General features: G+C 45.5%; 1 protein-coding gene and 1 long non-coding RNA gene across 4 annotated transcripts in view; one reads left to right on the plus strand and one right to left on the minus strand.

The window, feature by feature from the left end:
* Positions 1-1,568: 1,568 nt before the first annotated feature.
* Positions 1,569-3,998, minus strand: LOC138067258 (uncharacterized). The gene is made up of 3 exons (XR_011141152.1): positions 3,883-3,998; positions 3,389-3,507; positions 1,569-2,466 (listed from the first exon to the last, which is right to left on the minus strand). It is a non-coding gene; the product is annotated as an uncharacterized lncRNA (long non-coding RNA).
* A 138-nt stretch (positions 3,999-4,136) lies between these two features.
* The window catches only part of ATRN (attractin), a 148,302-nt gene continuing 131,748 nt past the window's right edge, over positions 4,137-20,690 (plus strand). The window contains exon 1 of one of the 3 annotated variants that reach the window (XM_068943817.1): positions 4,137-4,438. In XM_068943817.1, coding sequence (XP_068799918.1) covers positions 4,155-4,438 — 284 coding nt within the window. In that variant the 5' untranslated portion in view covers positions 4,137-4,154. Of the gene's footprint in view, positions 4,439-5,408; positions 5,560-20,690 lie in introns of those variants that run through there. The other 2 variants (XM_068943818.1, XM_068943819.1) reach the window with 2 other exon arrangements.

Consider the following 20,690-nt stretch of genomic DNA (forward strand, 5'->3'; position numbering starts at 1 on the left):
TTCCTTTGTCCTGCTCTTCATACAGCAAGGACAATGTTTCGGATGAGGAGCAAGGACATGCCGTTGGAGCCTGAGCATCCCGTTGCAACTGGATACAAGCAGGGCAACTGGAAGGGCCTTCAGGAGAAAGGATGGGTCTGGGAGATGCTAAGGCACTTGGGAATGTGGGCAAGGGTTGCAATGGGTGGGAACAGCACGTCAGATGAGGAAGAGAAAAAACGACGGTGCTGGGTTATGAGCTAATTGGGAGCAGCTAGTTCCAAGCCCCTGGGAAGGGAGTTATTTCTAGAGTTTAGTTTCTATGCAAGAAAAGGGCTACTGTGAAACAGTGTGTGTCAACGGAAGGAAGTATACATTTATAACGTGGTGTTACGGTTACGACTTTGTGTGATTTTTGACTGCTAGATACCACTGTGGCTTGATCCGTTCGAGTCGCACAGATAAACAGACCAAGTAACCAGCTTCCCGGGGTAGCTCCATTGTTTACACATCTGTGATATCCAACTCAGCCATGACTCAGCCATCAGCAATGATGTTCTGACCTTATTAATATCAAAGGGAGTTTTCTTAACAAGGGCATAATTTCACCCCAGAGGCCAATTCACCATTTAGCATCTCTGGTTCTCCTGTCACTGGGCATTTGAAGAGGGTAGCAACTTGACTTATATACTGAGCAAGTAGGCACTGAGCAAAGAGGCACTTAATCTCAAGCATAAGGAGAACATACAGGGTCGTAAAAGTTTGGCAGTAAGAGTGAAAAAGAGGTGAGGGTGACTCCTCACTGCAAATATATTCAGTGCTGGAGGTACTTGTTCATTGCAGGATCTTCCCTAAAACGAATGTCTAGGGAAATGTTTGTTTAATATTAACTGTTGATTTCCAAGTGCTGCACGAAGCTGTGTGACAATCACTTAAGTGCTGCTCTAATAACACTTTTTTGGCCTTGATAGCCAGGACTCTTCCATCCCTCAGTGCAATATTCTTACTGTGTATGGTATGCAAAAACACCATTGTCCTACTCTGCCTGTTGCCAGGAAAGGGCGTTTTAATCATTCTAGTATGTCTATTATTAAATATTTCTTTTTCAAAATAAAAATAGCTCAGCCTGCACTTTGAGCTAACCTAACCCCTCCCCTTCCAAACCATGTTTGCGCATAGGGAAGTTGTTTGCTAACCAAAAAGTAAGGATTTTTGAACATTCCCTGCATGTTAAAATTGAACAGATTAAACTTAGCTTAACAATAATGATCTCCCAAAGTTAATGTTTTATGCAAACAGTAACAGGGCACAGTTTGTTCACTAACAAGGTCAGGAAAGGATTTCTTCTATTGTGCAACATTCACGGATGTTAGTCTTCTCTGAAGTATTCAAGATTGGCCACTGCCGGATGATGACTAGCTGGATTGTTGGCTTGTCATGATGCGCTAACTCCTTCTCCCTACTAGCATCTGCCAGATGAATTTGAGGGGCTGAGCTGATCCTTCTTAACTCAAAAATTCAAGAGAATTGACATTTGCTTGATAACAAACAAACAAGACCCTGTATAGATCTAATTATTGGAGTCATTTGGTAGAAAACTTTTATTATTTTTATTTACTAATTCTAAGAAAGTACTTACTACGGGAAAAAGGGTGGGGAGAGATACAAGGAGACATGGTATCCTTCCTTAGACCAACTGACCTAGCTGGGAAAAAAAAACCCAAGCTTCGGAGCACAGAAGCCCTTCTTGAAGCTTGCCATAGATGCAGCTAACTTCAACTTAAGTCTAGGACGGGAACGATTGCTCCAAATTTATTCTAACCATGTTAATCAGTGTTTTTACTTTTATTCCTCTGTGCAACAACCGGTTATGTATGGCAGGAAAAGGGGAGCCGGTGTTGTGAAAATACAAGTATCGTCATCCGTTATAACTGCAGGCGATCACAAGCGGACTGGGGAGAGACAGAGCAGAGGATGGAGGAGATATTTCCACAGCAGATGCCCAACCCAACCCAGAGCTGACATCCGGTCTGACATCTAGGTAACAATATGCAGTACAGAGGCTAGGCCACAGAAGCATCCACCGGTGGGACCCCTTTGGCTTGAGCTGGCGGAGCAAGTTTTGCTGGCAACATGTGTATCACACACAGAGGACAGAATCCAGAGAGCAAGATCACATGCTGGCAATATCCCAAGGCGGGTGAATCTCAGAGACGAACTAGCACTTACTGGCTGCACCTTGGGTAACGGCAGGCCAAGGGATGGTATCTGAATCGGCAGTGTGGGCATACTGGCAGTCATTTGTGACTCCAGGAACATACATGTATGTAGAAATACCTCCTGTATTCCCCCCTCCCCAAATAGTCCAGAAGGTGTTCATATCTATTGCTGGTCTCTGACTTCTTTTCTTTTTCTTCTCGATACTAGGTCTCGATGCTAGCACAGCATTTTCAAACTTAGCCTTGAATTTCACTCTCCTTGCTGGGCCTCAAGCGGGAAAGACAAAATATAAGAACAACGATTTTGCCAGATAGACGCTTGACTGACAAGACTAGACACTTAATACTGGTTCTTAGACTTCTTTTCTTTCCTATTCGCTCAATACCTCTCATCATCCCTGGTAACTTCAACATCCTTTGAAGTGACTGAAGCTCCCACTGAAGAACCTCCTTCAGCTCACACTGGTAAGTGCTATTTTGATTTCTGAATACTAACTGTTGGCTATTTCCATCCAGTCTGTTGTCTGTCTTTGCATTACTGTACGTAAATCCTGCTCTCCCTTTTTTACAGGGAAAAACATGAACAGTATCTTTCTCGCCTTTCAATTTTAAAAATATTTATTCCTCAGCTGTTGACATTTCGCTACATTTAAAAGCAGGTATCAAATTAACTGCTTGAGCAACTCCAAATATAATCAAGTAGATTAATGGGGACAGACTGAAGACAACATTTACCCAGGAACTCCAGCACCTTTAATTTTCTCATTCTTTCTTCACACAATCGAAAATGAAAATTTTGCTAATTTCGAATAGCATTTTTGTCTCTGCTTCAGCCTTCCTGCTGCGAAGGACATCCTTGCTAGCGTGTTTAGGAAAGTCTGCTGCTTTGCACAGGAACTCAGGGTAATGACAGCGCCAGAGACAATGCTAGAGATAAGTGCTTTACTTCCTCCTCCCTCAGTCCTTTGCTGTTCTGAATTAAGGCCTAAAAATCATTGAGCAGCACGAGCTTAACTTATTTTCCAGGGCAGGAAGGTATCCCTTTTTACAGACCCCCATTTTCTGCGTTACGCAGTCAAAACACTAAGATGGAGGATTCTTCCCAATTTCCAACCGTTATTACCAACCCATGACAAACCCTGCACGCTCGTGAGCTTGGCGCTTTGGCCACCGTAATATAGTCTTGCAACCTGCCCTCCAGCCTCCCGTCCGGCGGCCGGGTTCGCTCCATCGCAGCCCAGGTGACCGCCACGCTCCGGGGTCCGGCGTGGAGATCCCGGCCACCACCCACGCAACCGCACGGCTCTTCCTAAAACAGGGGGAAGTAATAACGGTAATTAACACAAGCCCCCCCCCCCCCCGCTTTCCCCCTGCAGCCCCCAGCTCCCGCAGGCCTCGGCTGCGGCCTCTCTCCTCACGGCTGCTTTAATGGCGCAGGCCGGTGGGCTTCTGCCGGCTGAGGGGGGAAACAGGCCCCACCGACCCGTGACCCCCCCCTTGGGCAGGCGTGGGGGGAGTCCCACGCGGCGGGGCTGCCATGACGGACCCCAACGGCGCGGCCGGCCCCAGCCCCACGGCCCCGCTGCGTGGGCTCCCCACGCCTCCCCCCCCCCTCCTCTCTATGCTCCCCGGCGGGAGACGGGCTCAGCCCCGCGCCGCTCTGGCCGCCCCCCCGCGTGCTCACTCGCTGGCACCCGGGGTGGGGAGCGTGGGGGAACCCCACCGCCGCCAGTGGCCGGCGTGCGGGTGACGTCATCGGCCGCGGCCCGGCGGCGGCGCCGCCTGGCTGTTGCGCGCTCGGCCTCCCTCGCGCGCGCGCGCGCGCGCGCCCTCCCCCTTCGCGGCCACCGTACCGGGAGCTGCCGGAGACCCCTGGCCGGCCACCGTCCCGGGAGGTGCCGCGAGCGCGTCCGCGCTTCCCCCCCCCCCCCCCCCTCCCGGAGCCGGCGGCGGCAGATGGCGCGGGAGCGCGCGGCGCGGCGGGGCCCGGGCTGGCGGTGCGGGAGGCCGAGGCGGCTCCCGCTGGCGCTGCTGCTGCTGGCGCTGGTACCGGGGCCGGGACCCGTTACCACCACCACCGCCGCCGCCGCCACCGCTACCGCCGCCGCCGCGGCGGACGAGGCCAAGGACTGCGACAAACCGTGCGCCAACGGCGGCAGGTGCCAGCCGGCCAGCGGGCAGTGCGAGTGCCAGCCCGGCTGGGTGGGCGACCAGTGCCAGCACTGCGGGGGGCGCTTCAGGTGAGCTCGGCCGCGGGGCCCGGCCCGGCCCGGCGGCAGGCAGCGGCCGCCGGGTTGTAGCGGAGGAAGGCGGGGGGGGGGTCAGGGGGGAGGCGAAGGGCGCTGGCGGCGTCGGGGGTCGCTGCGGGGAAGGGCTGGGCCCGGGCAGGTCTGCGAGGGGGAGCGCTGGGACGGGCTGCGGCCTTGGAGGTGTTCAGAGCCGCCTGGACACGGCCCTGGGCAGCCTGTCCAAGCAGCGGGGTTGGACCAGGCGGCCTCTGCCAACGCCGGCTGCGGTCCTGTAATAACAGGGGGGTGTGGGGATAAGAGGCAGGTTTGAGGGGAGGTAGGGGTGCGGGTGCGAGAGGCTGGGGCACACCGGGGGTTCGAGCTGCACGAGGGGACGACGCTCGGGGGCAAGAGGGGTGCGGGCGTGAGAGGCAGGTTTGGGGCTTAACAGGGGCGCGAGTATCTGTGGCCGCCCGGGGCGGCAGCAGGGCCGTGGATACGAGGGGAAGATCCACGTGGCCGTAGGGACGTAGGTGTAAAAGGCTGGTAGGAATACGTTCAGGGGACAGCACGGGTTTGGGTGTGCCTGGTTGAGTCTGCACAAGGGCAAGTGTGAGGGCGCTAGGGGTGTAGGGTTGGTCTCGCGGGTGGGTATAAAGGGCTGGGGAGCAAGAATTTGGGTGCCTGTGGTGGAGGCTGCGGAGCAGAAAACCTGGGGGCAGTAGGTATGTGAACGTGAGAGGCAGGTTTGGGGGTGATACAGCTGTCGGTGCAAGCTCAAGGGCGGGTGACAGCAGCGTGGTTGCGATGGGCTCAGACAGCGCAAGGCAGGGTCTGGGGAAGGGTCTGGGAGTAAGGAGGTATAAATGTTGGGCCCCGAGTAGTCGGTCTGGAAGCAGCGGTTTATGCGTACAGGGTGTTTACCCTGCAAAGAGGAATATCTAGGAGGACAGTAAAGTTTTTGGTGTAGGTTGCTGGGGTTGCACAGAGGCAGCTGGAGATCAGTAGTTAGGCGAAGTAGCTGGGGCTGTGTAGGGGCGGGTTTGCAGGTAGCAGGATGTGGTGTAGGGCACTGGACGGCGTAGGGCTGAGGCTGTAAAAAGGAAGGTCTGGGAGACGACAGAGATATGAACGTAAGTAACTGGGTTTACACTGTAGTAGGTCTGTAGAGATAGTAAGCTGTGGGGGGGTTGGGTCAGAGGAGGTATTGGGGATAGCAGGCGTATTTGTGGGGGCTGCATAAGCAGAAGCCTGAGGATGGTGGGAGAATGTCTCATTAGGGCAGGGCTCGGATGCACGTGGAGCTGGCTGTCCTCAGAGGCAGGTGGGGGCAGCAAGGCGTGGGTGCCTAGGTCTGAGGACAGGGTGGATGTGGGGCCAGCTTCTGAGCAGGAGCAGATGTGGGAGAAGCGTTGAAGTGCGGATGGGGGTCTAAATCTGGCTAGAGGCAGGCTGCAGTGGGGAAGCAAGGGCGCGTAAGTAGGGGTTAGGGCTGGGTGGAGGCCATAGGGATGCTTGCAGGGGGTGGTAAGCAAGCTCATCTTGGCAGATAGTGTAAAGAGGTATTGGTTCTGGTCAAAGGTGAGTTATGGAGAGCAGTAAAGGTATGAGTGGGGGAGAAAAGCAGCCTGTTGCGGGGGTTGGCCAGCCCATGAGGAAGCTCTAGGCAGAATGCTGCAGTAGTGGAAAGGCAGCTGGAGATGGCGATGGTGTCTGCACGGGAGAAAAGGTGATCTTTGGGCGCTATGATACCGGAAAGCACGTTGCCTGCAGTGTCAAGGCCAGTTGTGGTGGCAATGGGATACTAAATTGGGTTGTATGTCTAAAGTTTGTCCCATAGGATGATAGACTGCAGATCTTTTATGGGCACCATGGCTTCTGTAAAAACTTATATTTGCAGCGGCAGGGGTTTGTGCAAGATGGTTACCTGTTTTGGTTTTGTCAGCTCTGACGGTGAGAAAGCAAGCATGTTTGCATGTGTTAGGTGAATTCTCTGGGCAGGGCTGATTCTTGGAAAAGAAGGAAATGAGAAAATTATTGGTATTCTAGGCAGCGCTTTCTTTGTCAAGGAACCCCTTACGGAAAGTACCAACCACCCTTTGAGGATGCTAGCTCTACATTTGGGCTTTTGGGAAAGAGGGAGCAGTGTGCATAAGCCAAGCTTATTGGGGCAAATCGCTTTGAGTGCTGGAGAAGTTGAGGCTTCTTTCTTTCTTTCTGTCTTTCTTTCTTTCTTTTTTTTTCCTTGTGGTTCGTAGCGGGGTGTGTGATGCAGCCCGTTTTGAAAAGGGGTTTGTGAGGAGACCGCCGCTGACCAGGCAAACCCTGGAGGTCAGAAGCTTCCTTTTTGATGTTTTTATCCAGGATCATGATCAGAGTTTTCTTCTAGTTGAGGGAGACCATTGTGAAATAGCCACTTACCTGTCACTTTCCTGGAGTGGTTTTAGGATATTGGTCACGATTTTAGGATATTGGTCATTTTAAGGGGACTTGGAATAAAGACAGAGGCTTCTTTTCTGTACGGCATAACTGCTAGAGCTGAGTAACAAAAGATTGGTATATACTCACTGCTAATTGCTTTTTTTGGCCTCTTATCTCTGTTTTGATAAAGCCTCTTGTTTCTTCATTGCATATAATTCCACTCTACAATTTTGACTGAAAATATCGTGCATGTTTCTCTGTCTAGGTAGTTTTAGTTGGTTTATGAATTTATTTATTAATAATAATTTATTTATTTATTAATGAGTTGAAGTTTCTAGTAAATTTTTTAAGTGTTGACCTCTGGGAAAAGTACAAACAAGGGTTTTTTTTGTTCTGTTTTTTTAAAAACAATGCGTAGAGCTTTGCTGTCACTTGCCTTAAATCTACACTATCTCCTGTCAAAAATGGCATTGAAGCTTTTCTGTGTTTGTCAAGAGCTTGGTTTTAAAAGGTTTGGTATTTAATTAGATGCTGTAGGTACAGTTGGGAAGTACCTGGGCAATGAATATGATTTTATGAGTGTGGTATATTCTACATGCTTATCTACTTGACTGTGAAATATAATTCATCTGGCACGTTAACCTTTCTATCCTTATCTGGAAGTTTGATTACCGTGTTTGTGACCTTGACTTTTATGTTTATGTTCAACACTAGGATTGTCACAGTACGACTTCTGCTTCGCTGACCCACTAAACCGTCAGATTTTCTTGTGTTACAGTGAAGAACGAATATCTTAGCTTTATGTTACAGCCCGATATTCTACCCGTATTCTACATTGAAAAATTCTTTATTTTTAGTGCAGTAAGAAATACGGCTAACAAACCTCAGGTGGGCTATTTCTTTCTTGTTTCACACAAGCCTCAGCTGAGGAGATTGTATGTGGTGCGGTCTTGCTCTAATATAGATTTGTGTTTTCTAAGGGTGTGCGGTGTTTTATGATTTCTTAAAAAGAAAATGAGGTAAGAGAATGCATGTGCTTTCATAGTTTCTGTAGGAAAGGCTTCTGAGAAAACTTTGATCTTCCCACAGATTAAAGATACTCTCAAGGAGGTAGAAAACCGAGATATGAGTGACATTCAGATTTTGGCCATAATCTTTCTTCTGTAGCTTTAGATGACTCCTTTTTTTTTTTTTTTTTTTTTTGTTCTGTTTGCTAAGGAATCAGCCAGCCCAGGTCTTTAAAGGTAAAGACTAAGAACTTGGTTTTATGGGAAGCTGAAGTGGAAGATAAAGGCCGTGCTTGATGTGCTCATATTCTTTATATCTGTGTAAACTTACACCTGTGCTAGCTGGAGTTTCCTGTAGGCCAGTGGCTTCAAGCCGTTGTAGACTGGGCAGGAGAAGACTACGCGGTGGGGGTATCTGCTGGGATGGATGAGAAATCTCTGACTCAAATAGATCCAGCAGCACCTCGGATAACGTTTATGGGCGGCGGGATCTCTGTGTGGACTCAGGAATGCCAAACTTGGGCCTGAACTCACCAATGTTGGGATGTTTCCTCAGTCCAAAGGGTGCTGTGAGCTTGGAAACGATGGACTCTTCAAGGCGCGTTCCTTCGCTCAGTAACGCAACCTCTTGTCCTGCTGAACGCTTTCGGCCAGCTGCCCGATTCGTAGTCAGGGAAGGGCTGTCGAGGGAGGTAAAACGTACCTTTGAAAACGACCGCTATTTCACGCAGATGTATTGGCCAAAGGTTCTAGAGGATCAGATTAAAATTCAAGAGTAGTGCTTGGCTTCTGAAGCAGTAATTGTGTGCAAATTGTGTAGATTTGCTGATGGGCAATTTGATGTGTGGTTCTAGTTGAAAGTATGAACAGGCTTAACGTCTTTGGCTCTATGATTAAATAGCAATTTGATTAAATGCTGTTCCAAAAAAGTGGGTTTTGTACGTATAGGCACAGGTTCTTCTTTCATGGAAGTAGTGTTTTGGGTTTCTCTTTTGGAGGGGAGAGATGGAAAGTGCTAAACAGTGCTTAGTAATGCAACATGATGGAGAAAAAAATAAAGAATACAGTGTACCTTTTAAAGTAGCTTTTTATTAATTTGATGGAGGCAGTTATAGGCTGCTGATTGAACATTATTAAGGAGTCTATAGTAATACGATTTCCTTGGCCAAAGAATATTATAATAAAGTAGAATTTTATCTCTGGAAGATTTGGATAAATCATAACCTGAGAGAATTACTAGCTAGTAAAGAACTGTTGCAGTTCCCATTCTTAAGTAAATGGGAACTTTTGGTAAAAAGCAAGAATACAAAACCATTGTATTGATACAGTTTAATGCTTTAGGACAGTCAGAAAACTACTTAATATATTTGAGGATACTGGCAGTTGGAATCAAAGCAGTTTGAGCGCTTCAAAAAAAAGAAGCAGCTATGCGAGTGGGGAAATATTTAATCATTATGAGCTGTAAAGAATACATTGTGGGGGGGGGCAAGAAAAACCTCAAAATGCTTTTATTTAGTTCTGGTAGGCATTATTTATGACTCTGGATTGATAGTTTTGCTAGGAGATAAATGCATGTATTTATATCTGTCTGTATGCAAGTATATATGTATATTTAAATGGCCTGTTCATTGAGGAAAAAACTCTTGGCTGACGTTTCATCCTAATTCTCGCTGTTTCATTGTTACCATTAATCTCTGGATGGACAGTCTGATATTTTGCTAGGGTTATTTTAACAAACGAGATTCCTCCTTGAAATAATACAGTCTTTTTGAAATGTCTACACTGTGCTACGTTTGCCTTGTGCAGAATGACCAGCCTAAATACGTGGCTTACTGCAAGCTTTAGAAAACTCACATAAGCCACTTCCCACACATCAACCGTCTTAACTGCTCAAGCATTAGTTTTTAGAATTATTGACCAGCCTATACTCTGAACCTGTGATTGAGAGGAGTAGCATCCAGCTGCCGTCTTCTTGCAAAACCTGTCTGGGAGTTAAGACCTCTGGGAACAATGTAGGTAAAGGATAACATTCCTGTGCTGCCAATTCCTGGAAAATATCGCTGCCTCAGACCGATTGTAAATGTCTCCTTTTCTTCACCGGTCAGCACTAAAGACAACTCTGTCCCATTTCTAAATATCTCGGAACAGCTATCTGAGCCAGTTTAGCAGAAATTGTCTGACACTGCTGTAGGTTTTTCCATTCTTTCATAATCTCAGTTTCTGCTTTCATTATGAATCCAAAAGAAGTTTGTGTCCAACTGGGTTTCCATTACCATCGTAGTCAATTTTCATGTAACGTAAATGACTTTGTTGAAATATCACCAAGTTACTGAAATTAGCACTGTTTTCACTGGAATGGCCTTTTCTTTTAAGCTTTCAAAAGAACCACGACCAGTGATGCTTTTATCGTGCATCCTGATGAAGTTAAATAACATTTGGAATGCCTCTGACAGCTTTCACTGCTCCAGCTGGTTCCTCTGAAGCTTTTGTGAGCAATCAAATTTAAAGCCGTGAGCTTACTGCACGTAACATAAGTGTCTATGAAGATTCGCTCTGAAAATCTTCTATGTATTGAGATAATGACATGGCTGACCAAACTATTGTATTACTGCATTAATTTAGGATACCCCTGGGTGCTCTTTTCTGCTTCCTTGGAGAATTTTTGCAATTGGAAGTTCCAAGCGCAGCGCTTGGGATGAACTCCTTGATCTGGTAGAGCTTTTCTTCTTCTGCGTTCAAAATGTTCTCAGCAGCTAGTTTTTTAGGATCGCATCTGCTAAAACATCGTAAAAAGATATAGTAAAAAATGCAGAAGGCGGGATAGAGGATTATTTGATTTTGTAGGTAAAGTGGTTTTGGTGAAGGAGGAGCAAGCCACTACAAACCTAAAATCACTCCTAAGGAGAAGGACCCGCAATAATGTAATTACAGTGCTTTGTTCCTGTGTGGCTGTGTGTTAAGGTCTGCCCGTGCAACCATTGCAGCATCTTGAAAGCAAGGCTGGAAAATTTGATACTCGATATTAGAGCACAGAACAGAGATGATAACTTGCTGCTGTGCGTGGCTTTAAATCGAGTAGTCACAAAGTCACTGATCCTGAACTAGTAACAGTGGTCGCTTTTTTGCGTCCTGCTTTTGTCCCCTCACTTTGTTGATGGCCCATCTACGTGGAATTCCCGTAGAGTCTACTTGAGATGGTCGCTAATGCCCTTCCCTCCCTCTTCTCAAAATAAGTATTTAGTTGTATATCTCTGGACCCAATCTGAAACGCAGGTTAGTGCAAGTGTTTCGGTGGATGTGCTGCGTAGGTATGATTAAGGGCATGGTTTTGGCTCGTAGGACCTTAAACCCTTGCGATTCTCATGATGGGAGGAATCTGGCTTGATTGTGGAGAGGGGTGAAATCCGTAGGGATGGTAAGAGACCTGAACTGCATGCTTGATATGAAAATCTGCTAAGCTAAATTTGGTATATCAGAATAGTGGGGGGTTTTTAGGCTGGAATAATGTTTTAAAGAAAACAGACCTGGCATTGTGCGCTAGTGAAGTTTACTAAAACAGGTCTTTGCACGTCTCGTGTGCAAAAAAGAGAATTTAAACGGTTTGCTGATGGGGCTGAGCAACCTTTCTTCAAAGAAGGGCAGATGCTCTCTAAGTCGGATTGCCTTAAGTGCTGCTAGGACACGGCAGGGTCTGGTTCAAGTTTGTGGTACCGCTTGGGGGGTTCATCTGGTAAACGGGTTCCTTCAGTATAGAGAGCTGCGGAGTCTTCAGTTGTCTGAAGATGCATTTGCAGGATCACACTGGTTTAAGAGCGGTGCTGCGAGCTGAGGTAGTCTGGGCACCTTAGCCAAGGGTTTGCCAGCGTGCAAAACCACCTTTTTTTTTTGTTTCTGCCGTGCCTGCTGAGCTCGGAGCTGCAGAGCGAGCACCGTTGCCGTATACAGCGCTGACGGTCCCAGATTTGCTTAATACGTATCACAGAAAAAAACCACATAGGACTTGTCGTGTCACGTAGGTACCGAGAGCGCTGCGTGCTGTGTTAAGAATGACTATTAACCGCAAGGTCTTTTAGCGTTGGCCGGCGCGGCTCCGCTTTTAGTGGGGACCTCATGCGGGAGGGAGGGGCGCCGCTGTGAAAATACTAGTTTTTCGGTTGTGTTTGTATTTCCTTCCCCCCCCCCCGCCTTTTTTTTTTTTTTTTTCCTTCCCCAGAAACTTTCGTTTGTGGTTGCTGTTTTCGATAATCTGCAATGACACAAATAAGGAAGGCCAAGTTAAAAACAAACAAACAAACAAAAAACCCCAAAACCAAACCTCCCTTTTGAAGAGTTTCTTATTAGCCAGTGTTTGTACTGCATGAAAACTTCATATCTGTTTCCACGGTGGTGCACGACTACTTAAAGCGCGAGAAACTTGGCACGGATGAATTGACGTTTTTATAAATTCGTTCTGTGAACGCAGACGCCGAAGGTGAGAACTGGCGTCTATTTCTCTATTCAGAAAATTTACCGGGGATTTTTTTGTTTGTTTGTTTTCGTTGTTGAAGCTGTTGCTCGCGGTGCGAAGCGGAAGGATGACTGCGTCCTCCTACCACGGCGCTTTTCAACCGCTTCTAAAGCTGCAGCGGTTTTTTATTCCTGCTGTTTTTCACTCATTCGTATCGCCGCGAAGCAAAGCACACCTAGAGCTCTCAGCTGAGCTTCAGTGAGTTGCTGCTGGTGTAATGCATAGCTAGCGGCGTGCGCGGCCGTGGGGTTTTTTTCTCTCTTTTTCTTTTTTTTTTTTTTCCCTTCGGTGCCTTTTTTGCATGTTGTCGTTATGTCCTTCCTTTCACGGCTTTGCAACGCTCTGAGCGTTGCTCTTGCGGCACCCTTGCCAGCTGTTTCGAACGCGCTCGCCTTACCTGCAGAAAAACGTATGAGCGAGGCTCTGCCCGCGCGCGCCGTTTCCGTTTGGCCGTGCGTTCCCAGCACGGACGCGTCTGACCGCTTCCAAAAGCAACTTTCCGGGCTGGCTTTGCGAAGAAGGCCTTTCGGTGGCGCGGCGGAGTTCCCCGCTGAAGCCCTGCCGCTGCCCGGTTAATGATTCATGTACGAGGTTGAGCCCCTACGGCTGCGGAGCCGAGGGTGCCGCCTGAATTTTGCAGCCGTTTCGGGGCTTAGCGGCTCGGACGTCTGCTGTTTGTGTGACTCTGAGAAAGAGTTTGGTAGTTGCTGGAAGGCCTGGAATGCAAAGTCATATGTGGCTGCAGTGCTGGCTGTGCAGGTCAGTGCTGCAAGGAAGAAAAAAAAAAAAAAAGCTGGGGGAAACTGCATTATTTACCATCAAGGCACTCTGTGCTACTGGAAAAAAAAAAAAAATCTGCTCTATCAGAATTGTGAGCAGACGTAGAAACTTGCTGGTCTGCGGGAAGAAAGATCTTGAATTCCAGATATGTCGGGAAATAATTATTTTTGCAGCTACTGATGGTTCTGTGGGTATTTTTCAGACGGAGATTAAGGACTGGCATAATTGCACAGTCAATTGCTTGTTCTTAATAAAATTGAGACTGAACGTATTGTTGTACAAGATATAGCGTGTACTTCTAGAGGCATTTATTTATAGATACCGCGTGTGTGCCTGACAGTCTGTTAATGCATTTCTGTGAAGTGACTGATTTATTGCATTCAAACGCAGGGAGATCTTTAAATTTAGGTCAATCAGTGCCTGTTTCTCAGAGGTACAGGTTGCAGAGAGTCTTTAAAGTTGGTGTTTTTCATTTCAGGAGCGGCAATGGGTGTTTAAATACTGTTTGAGTGTGAATCATTTTGAGGAGGTGTAGAAGAGTCAAAAACAGAAGTTAAATTCCTGCCTGTGCACCTGTTTTTAAAACACCCATTCTAATGTTGCTGGTAGGCCTGTTTCTTCTAGTGGATATTGCTGATATTTTTCTGAAACTGAGAAAAAACTTCTTCACTGTGAGGGGGACAGAGCATTGGACCAGGTTGCCCAGGGAGGTAGTGGAGTCTCCTTCCCTGGAGATATTCAAAACCCGTCTGGACGTGATCCTGGGCAATATGCTCTAGAGGACCCTGCTGGAGCAGGGAGGTTGGACTAGATGATCTGCAGAGGTCCCTTCCAACCTAAACGATTCTGTGATTCTGTGATATTTATATAGTGGGTATATCTGAATTTATATCACGAGCCGGATGAAAGCTCAGAACTGTGTAGAACCTAATAACGTTCACATGAAATTTCTTGGGTCGTGTGCTGCTCTTCTTGGTAGCCTCAAGTGTTGAAGATTTCTAGGACAGCAGACAATTGTTGGGTCAATACGTGCATAATTCCCTGATGCGAATTACATAACTAACAATTTGTATGGAGGGTTTTGAATGTGAAACGATAGGGATTTGGATTTCTGGGGGAAAACAGCAGCGTGTGATCCAGTGAGTAAAGCCGTAAATGACTTTGGAGCCCGTGACTGTTCTAATGGCACCTAAGGAGGAATAAAAAGGGATAAAAGGACTTCAGTCCTGGAAAGACCAAGGGAAAGAAAAAAATAAAGCAAAGATCAAATTTGGCGTGCCGGTTACTTATATAAAACGGCCAAGGCATTTTCTTCCAAAACTTGTATGACGGTAAGACCGAAGTGGGTTGCTTCGATTTGGTTTTTGAATCGTATTGTTAGGAGATTGCATGCTTATCTTGGCTGACGGTGATGATAGGAGACTAGCAGATAAGGCAGTGGCAGGATTTACGCTTTGAACCCGCGCTAACTGCGAGAGAGAAGGCTGCAGCAGCGGTGGATGGCAGCGTTTGGCACAAATTGCAATCACGCCGGTGCTTTGGTTTCCGTGAGCTGTAACAAGGAGGTTTATGGGTAAGAAAATGTGGGTCCCTCTTGTTTAATTCTAATCTGCTAAACTGGAAAGAGGAGCAATTTTTTTTTTTTTTTTTTTTTTTGCTGTTTATGTGTCCTGATAAAGCTTTAGAAGTGATTTAAGCAGAGAGATTCAGTCTTTATATTGCTGTAAGCTCTGGGAGTCTTCTGTGAAAGATGAGGATGGTATCAAAGCCAGTGTTAAAATTTTCTTCTCGTCTGCTGAAACTCTGTACCACCGTAGGAAGTTATCTGGGTTTTTCTTTGAAAGAGTCCGTGGTGTTGCCTTAGCGTTAATAGGATGCGATTCCCTTGAGTGTAAACCACCTTGCAGTTTTAAGAATCAAATACAAATGCAGTTCAGGTGAATCATCTGATCTGTTTTGGTACAATTTCCCTATTTATCAAAGAGGACCGGGTTATTTATACATTTAAAAGATATCATGGTGATGACAGTATTTGCACAGGAATTTGGAGGTTTAAAGGCGTATTTTAATGGCTGTTTTGCATGGCAACTGGCATCCAACGTTTTTTGTCTGTTAGAATAATTCCGTCCTACAGAAGAAATGTGGTTAACGTTACTATAAGCATGCCTTAAATTAGCTTAACTGAGGCTTATGAGAAAGGACAGTGTGTGATAAAAGTGGAGTTGAACTGTGATCTTAGTTTCTGTATTCAGTGCTGCAGGAAGCTGTTGTGTGGAATTAAAAGAAAAAAAATCGCTCTGCAAAAATCGTGTTATCTGATCAAAGCTGGCCGAGATACCGAGTCGTCTATCCTGCCTGAGCTGTAGGAGTCAGGGTTTGCTTCTTTTAGCAGGCGAGGGATGTGCGAGGTGGGACACCGTGTTGAAGAAGACATCCTTTCCCTTACCTTCAGCCTCCTGAACCCCCCTGATCTTTCAGCATCTCGAGGTAGCTAGGAGTGAAACTGGTGAAATTATCAGTGACGGTATCTAGTGCAGAGGTTGGAGCAGGCCACGTGCTACATCTGCTTTGTGACTTGCCCTGAATTTAGGGAATTTTAAAGGGAAGGAAAAGAGCAGCGCTGCATAATGTGGTGCAGGTTGCGTTCCCGTGTGCCGGATGTTAAAATTCCCCGCTACGAAGCTTATTTCCTTCCTTTGGGCTGGTCTCCTGTCTTCCTAGCACTTACCCTCTATGACCTCCTTAGAAGAATAAGTGAGGAGTCCCCTTCTATCCTGTTGATATTAGGAACCCGAGAAGATACTGAACCTATTTGCCTGTGGTGTTAGGTCATTTGTCTATATGTGTGTATGTTTGTGTGTGTGAATATATATGTGTGTGTGTGTGTGTATATAATTTATCTTTTTTTGATCTGATCAGAAGTGAAGTGTAATGATATTTTCCATATTTTGTAGGCTGATTTAATGTATCTTCTTGCACCATTTGAAATGAGTTCCTGGGCTCCACGCATAGGCTGTGCTGTGGGGCTTGGGGCACGCATGACTACTGTGAGAAAATACTTCTGCTCTTCTGGTCTTCTTCCAAACTTCGTGTTCCTCTTCAGTTTCTACATCTTTCTCCATGTGCAGGCTTCATGCAGGCCTCCAGAAAGGAGCTGTGTTTCTGTGCTCTCTGTAAGAATGAAGCTGTCTGGTTGGGTCTGTGGGCTGCTGTGTGCCGGCTGGTTGCAGCTGCCTGCCTTGCAGAGCTACTGCTCCCATCCTTCTCTGTAGCAAGGTCAATAAACAGAAGGTGAACTTCCATCGTCCACGGAAAGAGAGGAAGACTTACAAGATGCTGTTAGCAAAGCTTGAACCGCTGCTTCCTGCGATGTCCTGCAACAGAGTAGTTCTGTGCATCGTCTGTCCCTAAGCAACAAGTTCACACTGAAGAATTAAGTGTAGCTGGATGAAGGCCACTTTCTATCAATACTGGAGGAAATATACCGCTCTAAATGGTATCTGTGGTATCTTTGTCATATCTGAAGAAGAAAAGCTATTCATTTGGAGGCCGGTAGGTGTTGTGTAGGATTTTTAAATTCTCAAGGTTTACGCATGTGATAAGAATAGTACAAGGTACTATACCTAATAAACAAAGCGAACTTTAGAACCCCTATGGGAATCTGGGGCGTTGACGGGCTTGCAATGCGATAAAGATTTATTGGAGGTCAGGATTGTGGCTTGGCACAAGTTGCTTTTACCTTAATCTTTAATTAAATTGTTTTTGAAAAAATTCGGTAGCTATAATTTTAATGGGGTTAAGAATAAGTATATCCAGTGACCTTCTGGCACTTTAGCAGAAAGATGGACCTCTGTCAATGATTTAAAGGGGAAATCATTCCACGGCAGAGAGTCTTTATTAATGGAGTGTCTTTATAAGCTTTTCCCTTTGGTCTTGCATGCTCATTAGTAGCTCTTGAGTATATAGCCAGAGTCTTCAATAACACAAACTTGAAAATGTTGATGTTGATTAGTCTTGCATTACTGTAAACTTCCACGTGGAGTGAAAACAGTATGAGTGGTAATCTAACTTTAGGGGGGAATGTGTTTTCCTTTTTATCAGTTAGCTTTGTGTCTCTTTGGTGCAAGACACTCATAGCACAGGTGAAGCTGTACAATTACCTAGGTGTGGATTTGAAATAATAATTGTCCAAGTCACTTAATGTTCCTTAGTACATAATACCCTGTTTTACTAGAGAAAAGGAGGAAAAAAGACTAGGTCAGTGATGTGAAAGTTTGTCCAAGGTAATTTTGAGCTCCTGGAAAGCATAGCCTAGAACCTACGTTCTGATGTCCGAACTCAGTTCCTAGGTTCTGAATAAAATTGGTATCGAAACTGTTTTACTATAGCTTTCTCAGTTCTTTACATAATATATTAAGTTTATATTAAGGTACACTGTGAATGTAGGAGGCTACTGCAGTGAGGAGAGAGAGAGGGCACCAAGGGATTGATTCTGCAAAATTTAATCCAAGACCATTTGGAGTATTTTATGCATAATGTCAGCTATCTTGTCATCCGGATCTTGTGATCAAAGGTCTTACTAATCATATAATAAAACATCTACAAGAGGCAGTTAATGGCGCTGATATTATTTGAGCACGTTCACTTACATGTGCAATAAACTAAACCCAAACATTTCATATGTAATGTTTGTATATTAAATCATGCTTAGGATCTAAAAATATAATTACAAATGTTATGACTTGCCTTTTGAGGAACGCTATCCATGGACTCTATGGGAGATGACCATACTAACATAAGCACTAGGTATTTTAGGTGGCTAAAGTTAGCTGATGTGGCTACGTGGTCTTCAGCCTTATTTCAGGTCATCTTCAGGAGCTTAGCATTTGTAGATGATGCCAAAGAAAACATATCATATTTTCTACAGGGCTACAAAGATGATTAGGGGACTGGAGCATCTCTCCTCTGAAGGAAGACTAAGAGAGCTGAGCCTGTTCAGCCTGGAGAAGAGAAGATTGAGAGGGGATCTCATGAATGTGTACAAGTATCTGAAGGGGGAGTGTCCACAGGATGGGGCCAGCCTCTTCTCCGTGGTGCCCAGCAACAAGACAAGGGGCAACGGGCAGAAAGTGAAACACAGGCAGTTCCATCTGAACCTGAGGAAAAACTTCTTCACTGTGAGGGGGACAGAGCATTGGACCAGGTTGCCCAGGGAGGTAGTGGAGTCTCCTTCGCTGGAGATATTCAAAACCCGTTTGGATGTGATCCTGGGCAACGTGCTCTAGAGGACCCTGCTTGAGCAGGGAGGTTGGACTAGATGATCTCCAGAGGTCCCTTCCAACCTCAATCGTTATGTGATTCTTGATTCTCCTGTTAGCTTGCCGATTATACTGATAACAAACTTGTGGCAGCAAATTACAGCAGAACTGAAAGCGGTGAAAGAAAAGTATCTGTGGATCAGATATTCTGTTTCTTTACATAGTCAGGATTCGTACCTTGTTTTCATACCTTTTCATTAAAAAAAAAAAAAAGTTTCAGCTGAGAAGGGTGTAGCACATTTCCCTCTGCAAGTGAATTAATATAGAATTACAGGATTGATTTATGAACTGGTTAACTGCTTTGATATCTAATTGATTCAGTACAGCAAACAGATATTTTGCAGTCCTTGTAGACTGACGCTGGAGTGTTGTCAGACTTCTGAAGTAATTCAGAGTCTTATCTGTCAACTTAAAATTGGCAACTGGGAGCTATTTTCCATACCACTGTTTTGGGGAATGCGAGGTTCTTTCCTAAGCTGGCTGTTAAACTGCTAATGCTCATCATTAGGGTTGGAAATGAGAACATGTTTATGTATATATGATGTTACTTATTTGTGCTGAAGGAGTATGTAGCAGTCCTAGTCATAACATTTAGATTGTCTTCTCCCTAAGATAGCCAATGTTTTACGTCTTCATGATCATTTGTGCCAACAGAATTCGCGTTCGCTGATTCAAATCAAATTTTCTGGCTTTTTCGTTGCTGCTCTTTTTCTCTTAATGCCTTGATTAGGCATTGAAGCCATTGATTGGAAGTTGTGTTATCCTCTATATCCTTAATTCACTTTTGAAATCTCTTCTATGTTGGAGTAGAAATTGAGTTTTGCTCTTGGGCAGGTATACTTTTAAGAGTTTTCTTAAAAGTAGTGAGGGTGAAGAGCTGATCATTGAAAGTAACATTAATTTGATTATAAGTCAGGTCTTTAGATTGGAGAATAGCAACGTGTAGTTGCCTATGTTTAAAAAAGGACTGGGAAACATGATCTGCTTAGCTACAGGCCTGTCAATCTGACCTTGAGAGTAAAAAGGGCTTAGAGCATATGTTAAAGAAATGAATAAATTGGAGACAGATGGATGAGGCCAGGCAGGTTTGCCATTTGTGCAGCATGCTATTTGAAGCAATATTTATCTTTGGCAAGAAAGATACGATGTGTGTGGTGGGATGTTTTTAAGCATCCTTAGGGTGAAGGCACCTGTAACAGGTAAAAGCTCTGTGGACTTGGGAAGCCCGTTTGATTCAGTGCTACCTGGAATATTGTTGAAATCGAGAAGTTGGATGGTGTTACGTGACGTGTAAAGAAGTCTTTGGTAGGGTAGCCAGGAAAGCTGCATTAAGCTGACAACCAAGTTTATCTTCCGTTCCGTGCCTTCTATTGGCATAAAATTAACCAGGCTGCTCCTCAAAGGACAGGTATTGAAGGGCAGCAGTTGATTAGATGTTAAATAGGTAGATTTTAAAAGGGAAGTATTTGGTGGGAAGTTGGAACCTCATTAATGACCTGGGTGCAGCATATAAGTGTATAGCGATTGTATTTGCTGGTGACATTGTTGGGAAGGATGAGAACAGAGACCAGAATATCGCCCTGGAGAAGCAGGATGACCAGGAGAAGTGCAGCGATAGGACCGGGATGAAACAGAATTGTGCAAAGCGGTGTTGTGCTCATGGTGATTTATAGAAAGTTTCCATTACAAAGAATTCATAGGAGGAAGACGCAGAAGCAGTAGCTGATCCATGAATGGTTGTAACTTGTCAGTGTGATGCATTTTGCAGACAGGCAGAGTAAAATAAGAAGGCAATGGGGTGAAAGAGGTACAATGATATTGTGTAAAGCACCGGTAAGAATGTCTTTAGGATAATGTATATTTCTAATCTTCTGTGTTCATACGCCTGAAGAGAAGGATGAAAGCAGCCGTGGAACCCTAACCTTGGAGGAGTGAACAGCGTTTGGGCAAAAAGTAACCTAATTTATTTCAAGATGGAATTCAATCAACTTATGGAAGGCCATTAAGTGATATCATAATCTTATGATCAGACCTTTTTTTTTTTTTTTTCCCCCCACATGTATTAACAAAGAGGACTCTTGCAGTCTTATATTTAGATGGTCTAGTTGAGGTTTGCTTGTGTGGTTATTAATGCACGGTGATTAGCAATGGCTCTTGCTTGCAACTATTTCTCATCAGTATGAGAAATAGGTAAGATTACAGTGCTTCATGAGCGCTAAATATAAACTCTC

This window comes from Struthio camelus, chromosome 4 (genome assembly GCF_040807025.1).
Source record: "Struthio camelus isolate bStrCam1 chromosome 4, bStrCam1.hap1, whole genome shotgun sequence".
Taxonomy (NCBI): Eukaryota; Metazoa; Chordata; class Aves; order Struthioniformes; family Struthionidae; genus Struthio; species Struthio camelus.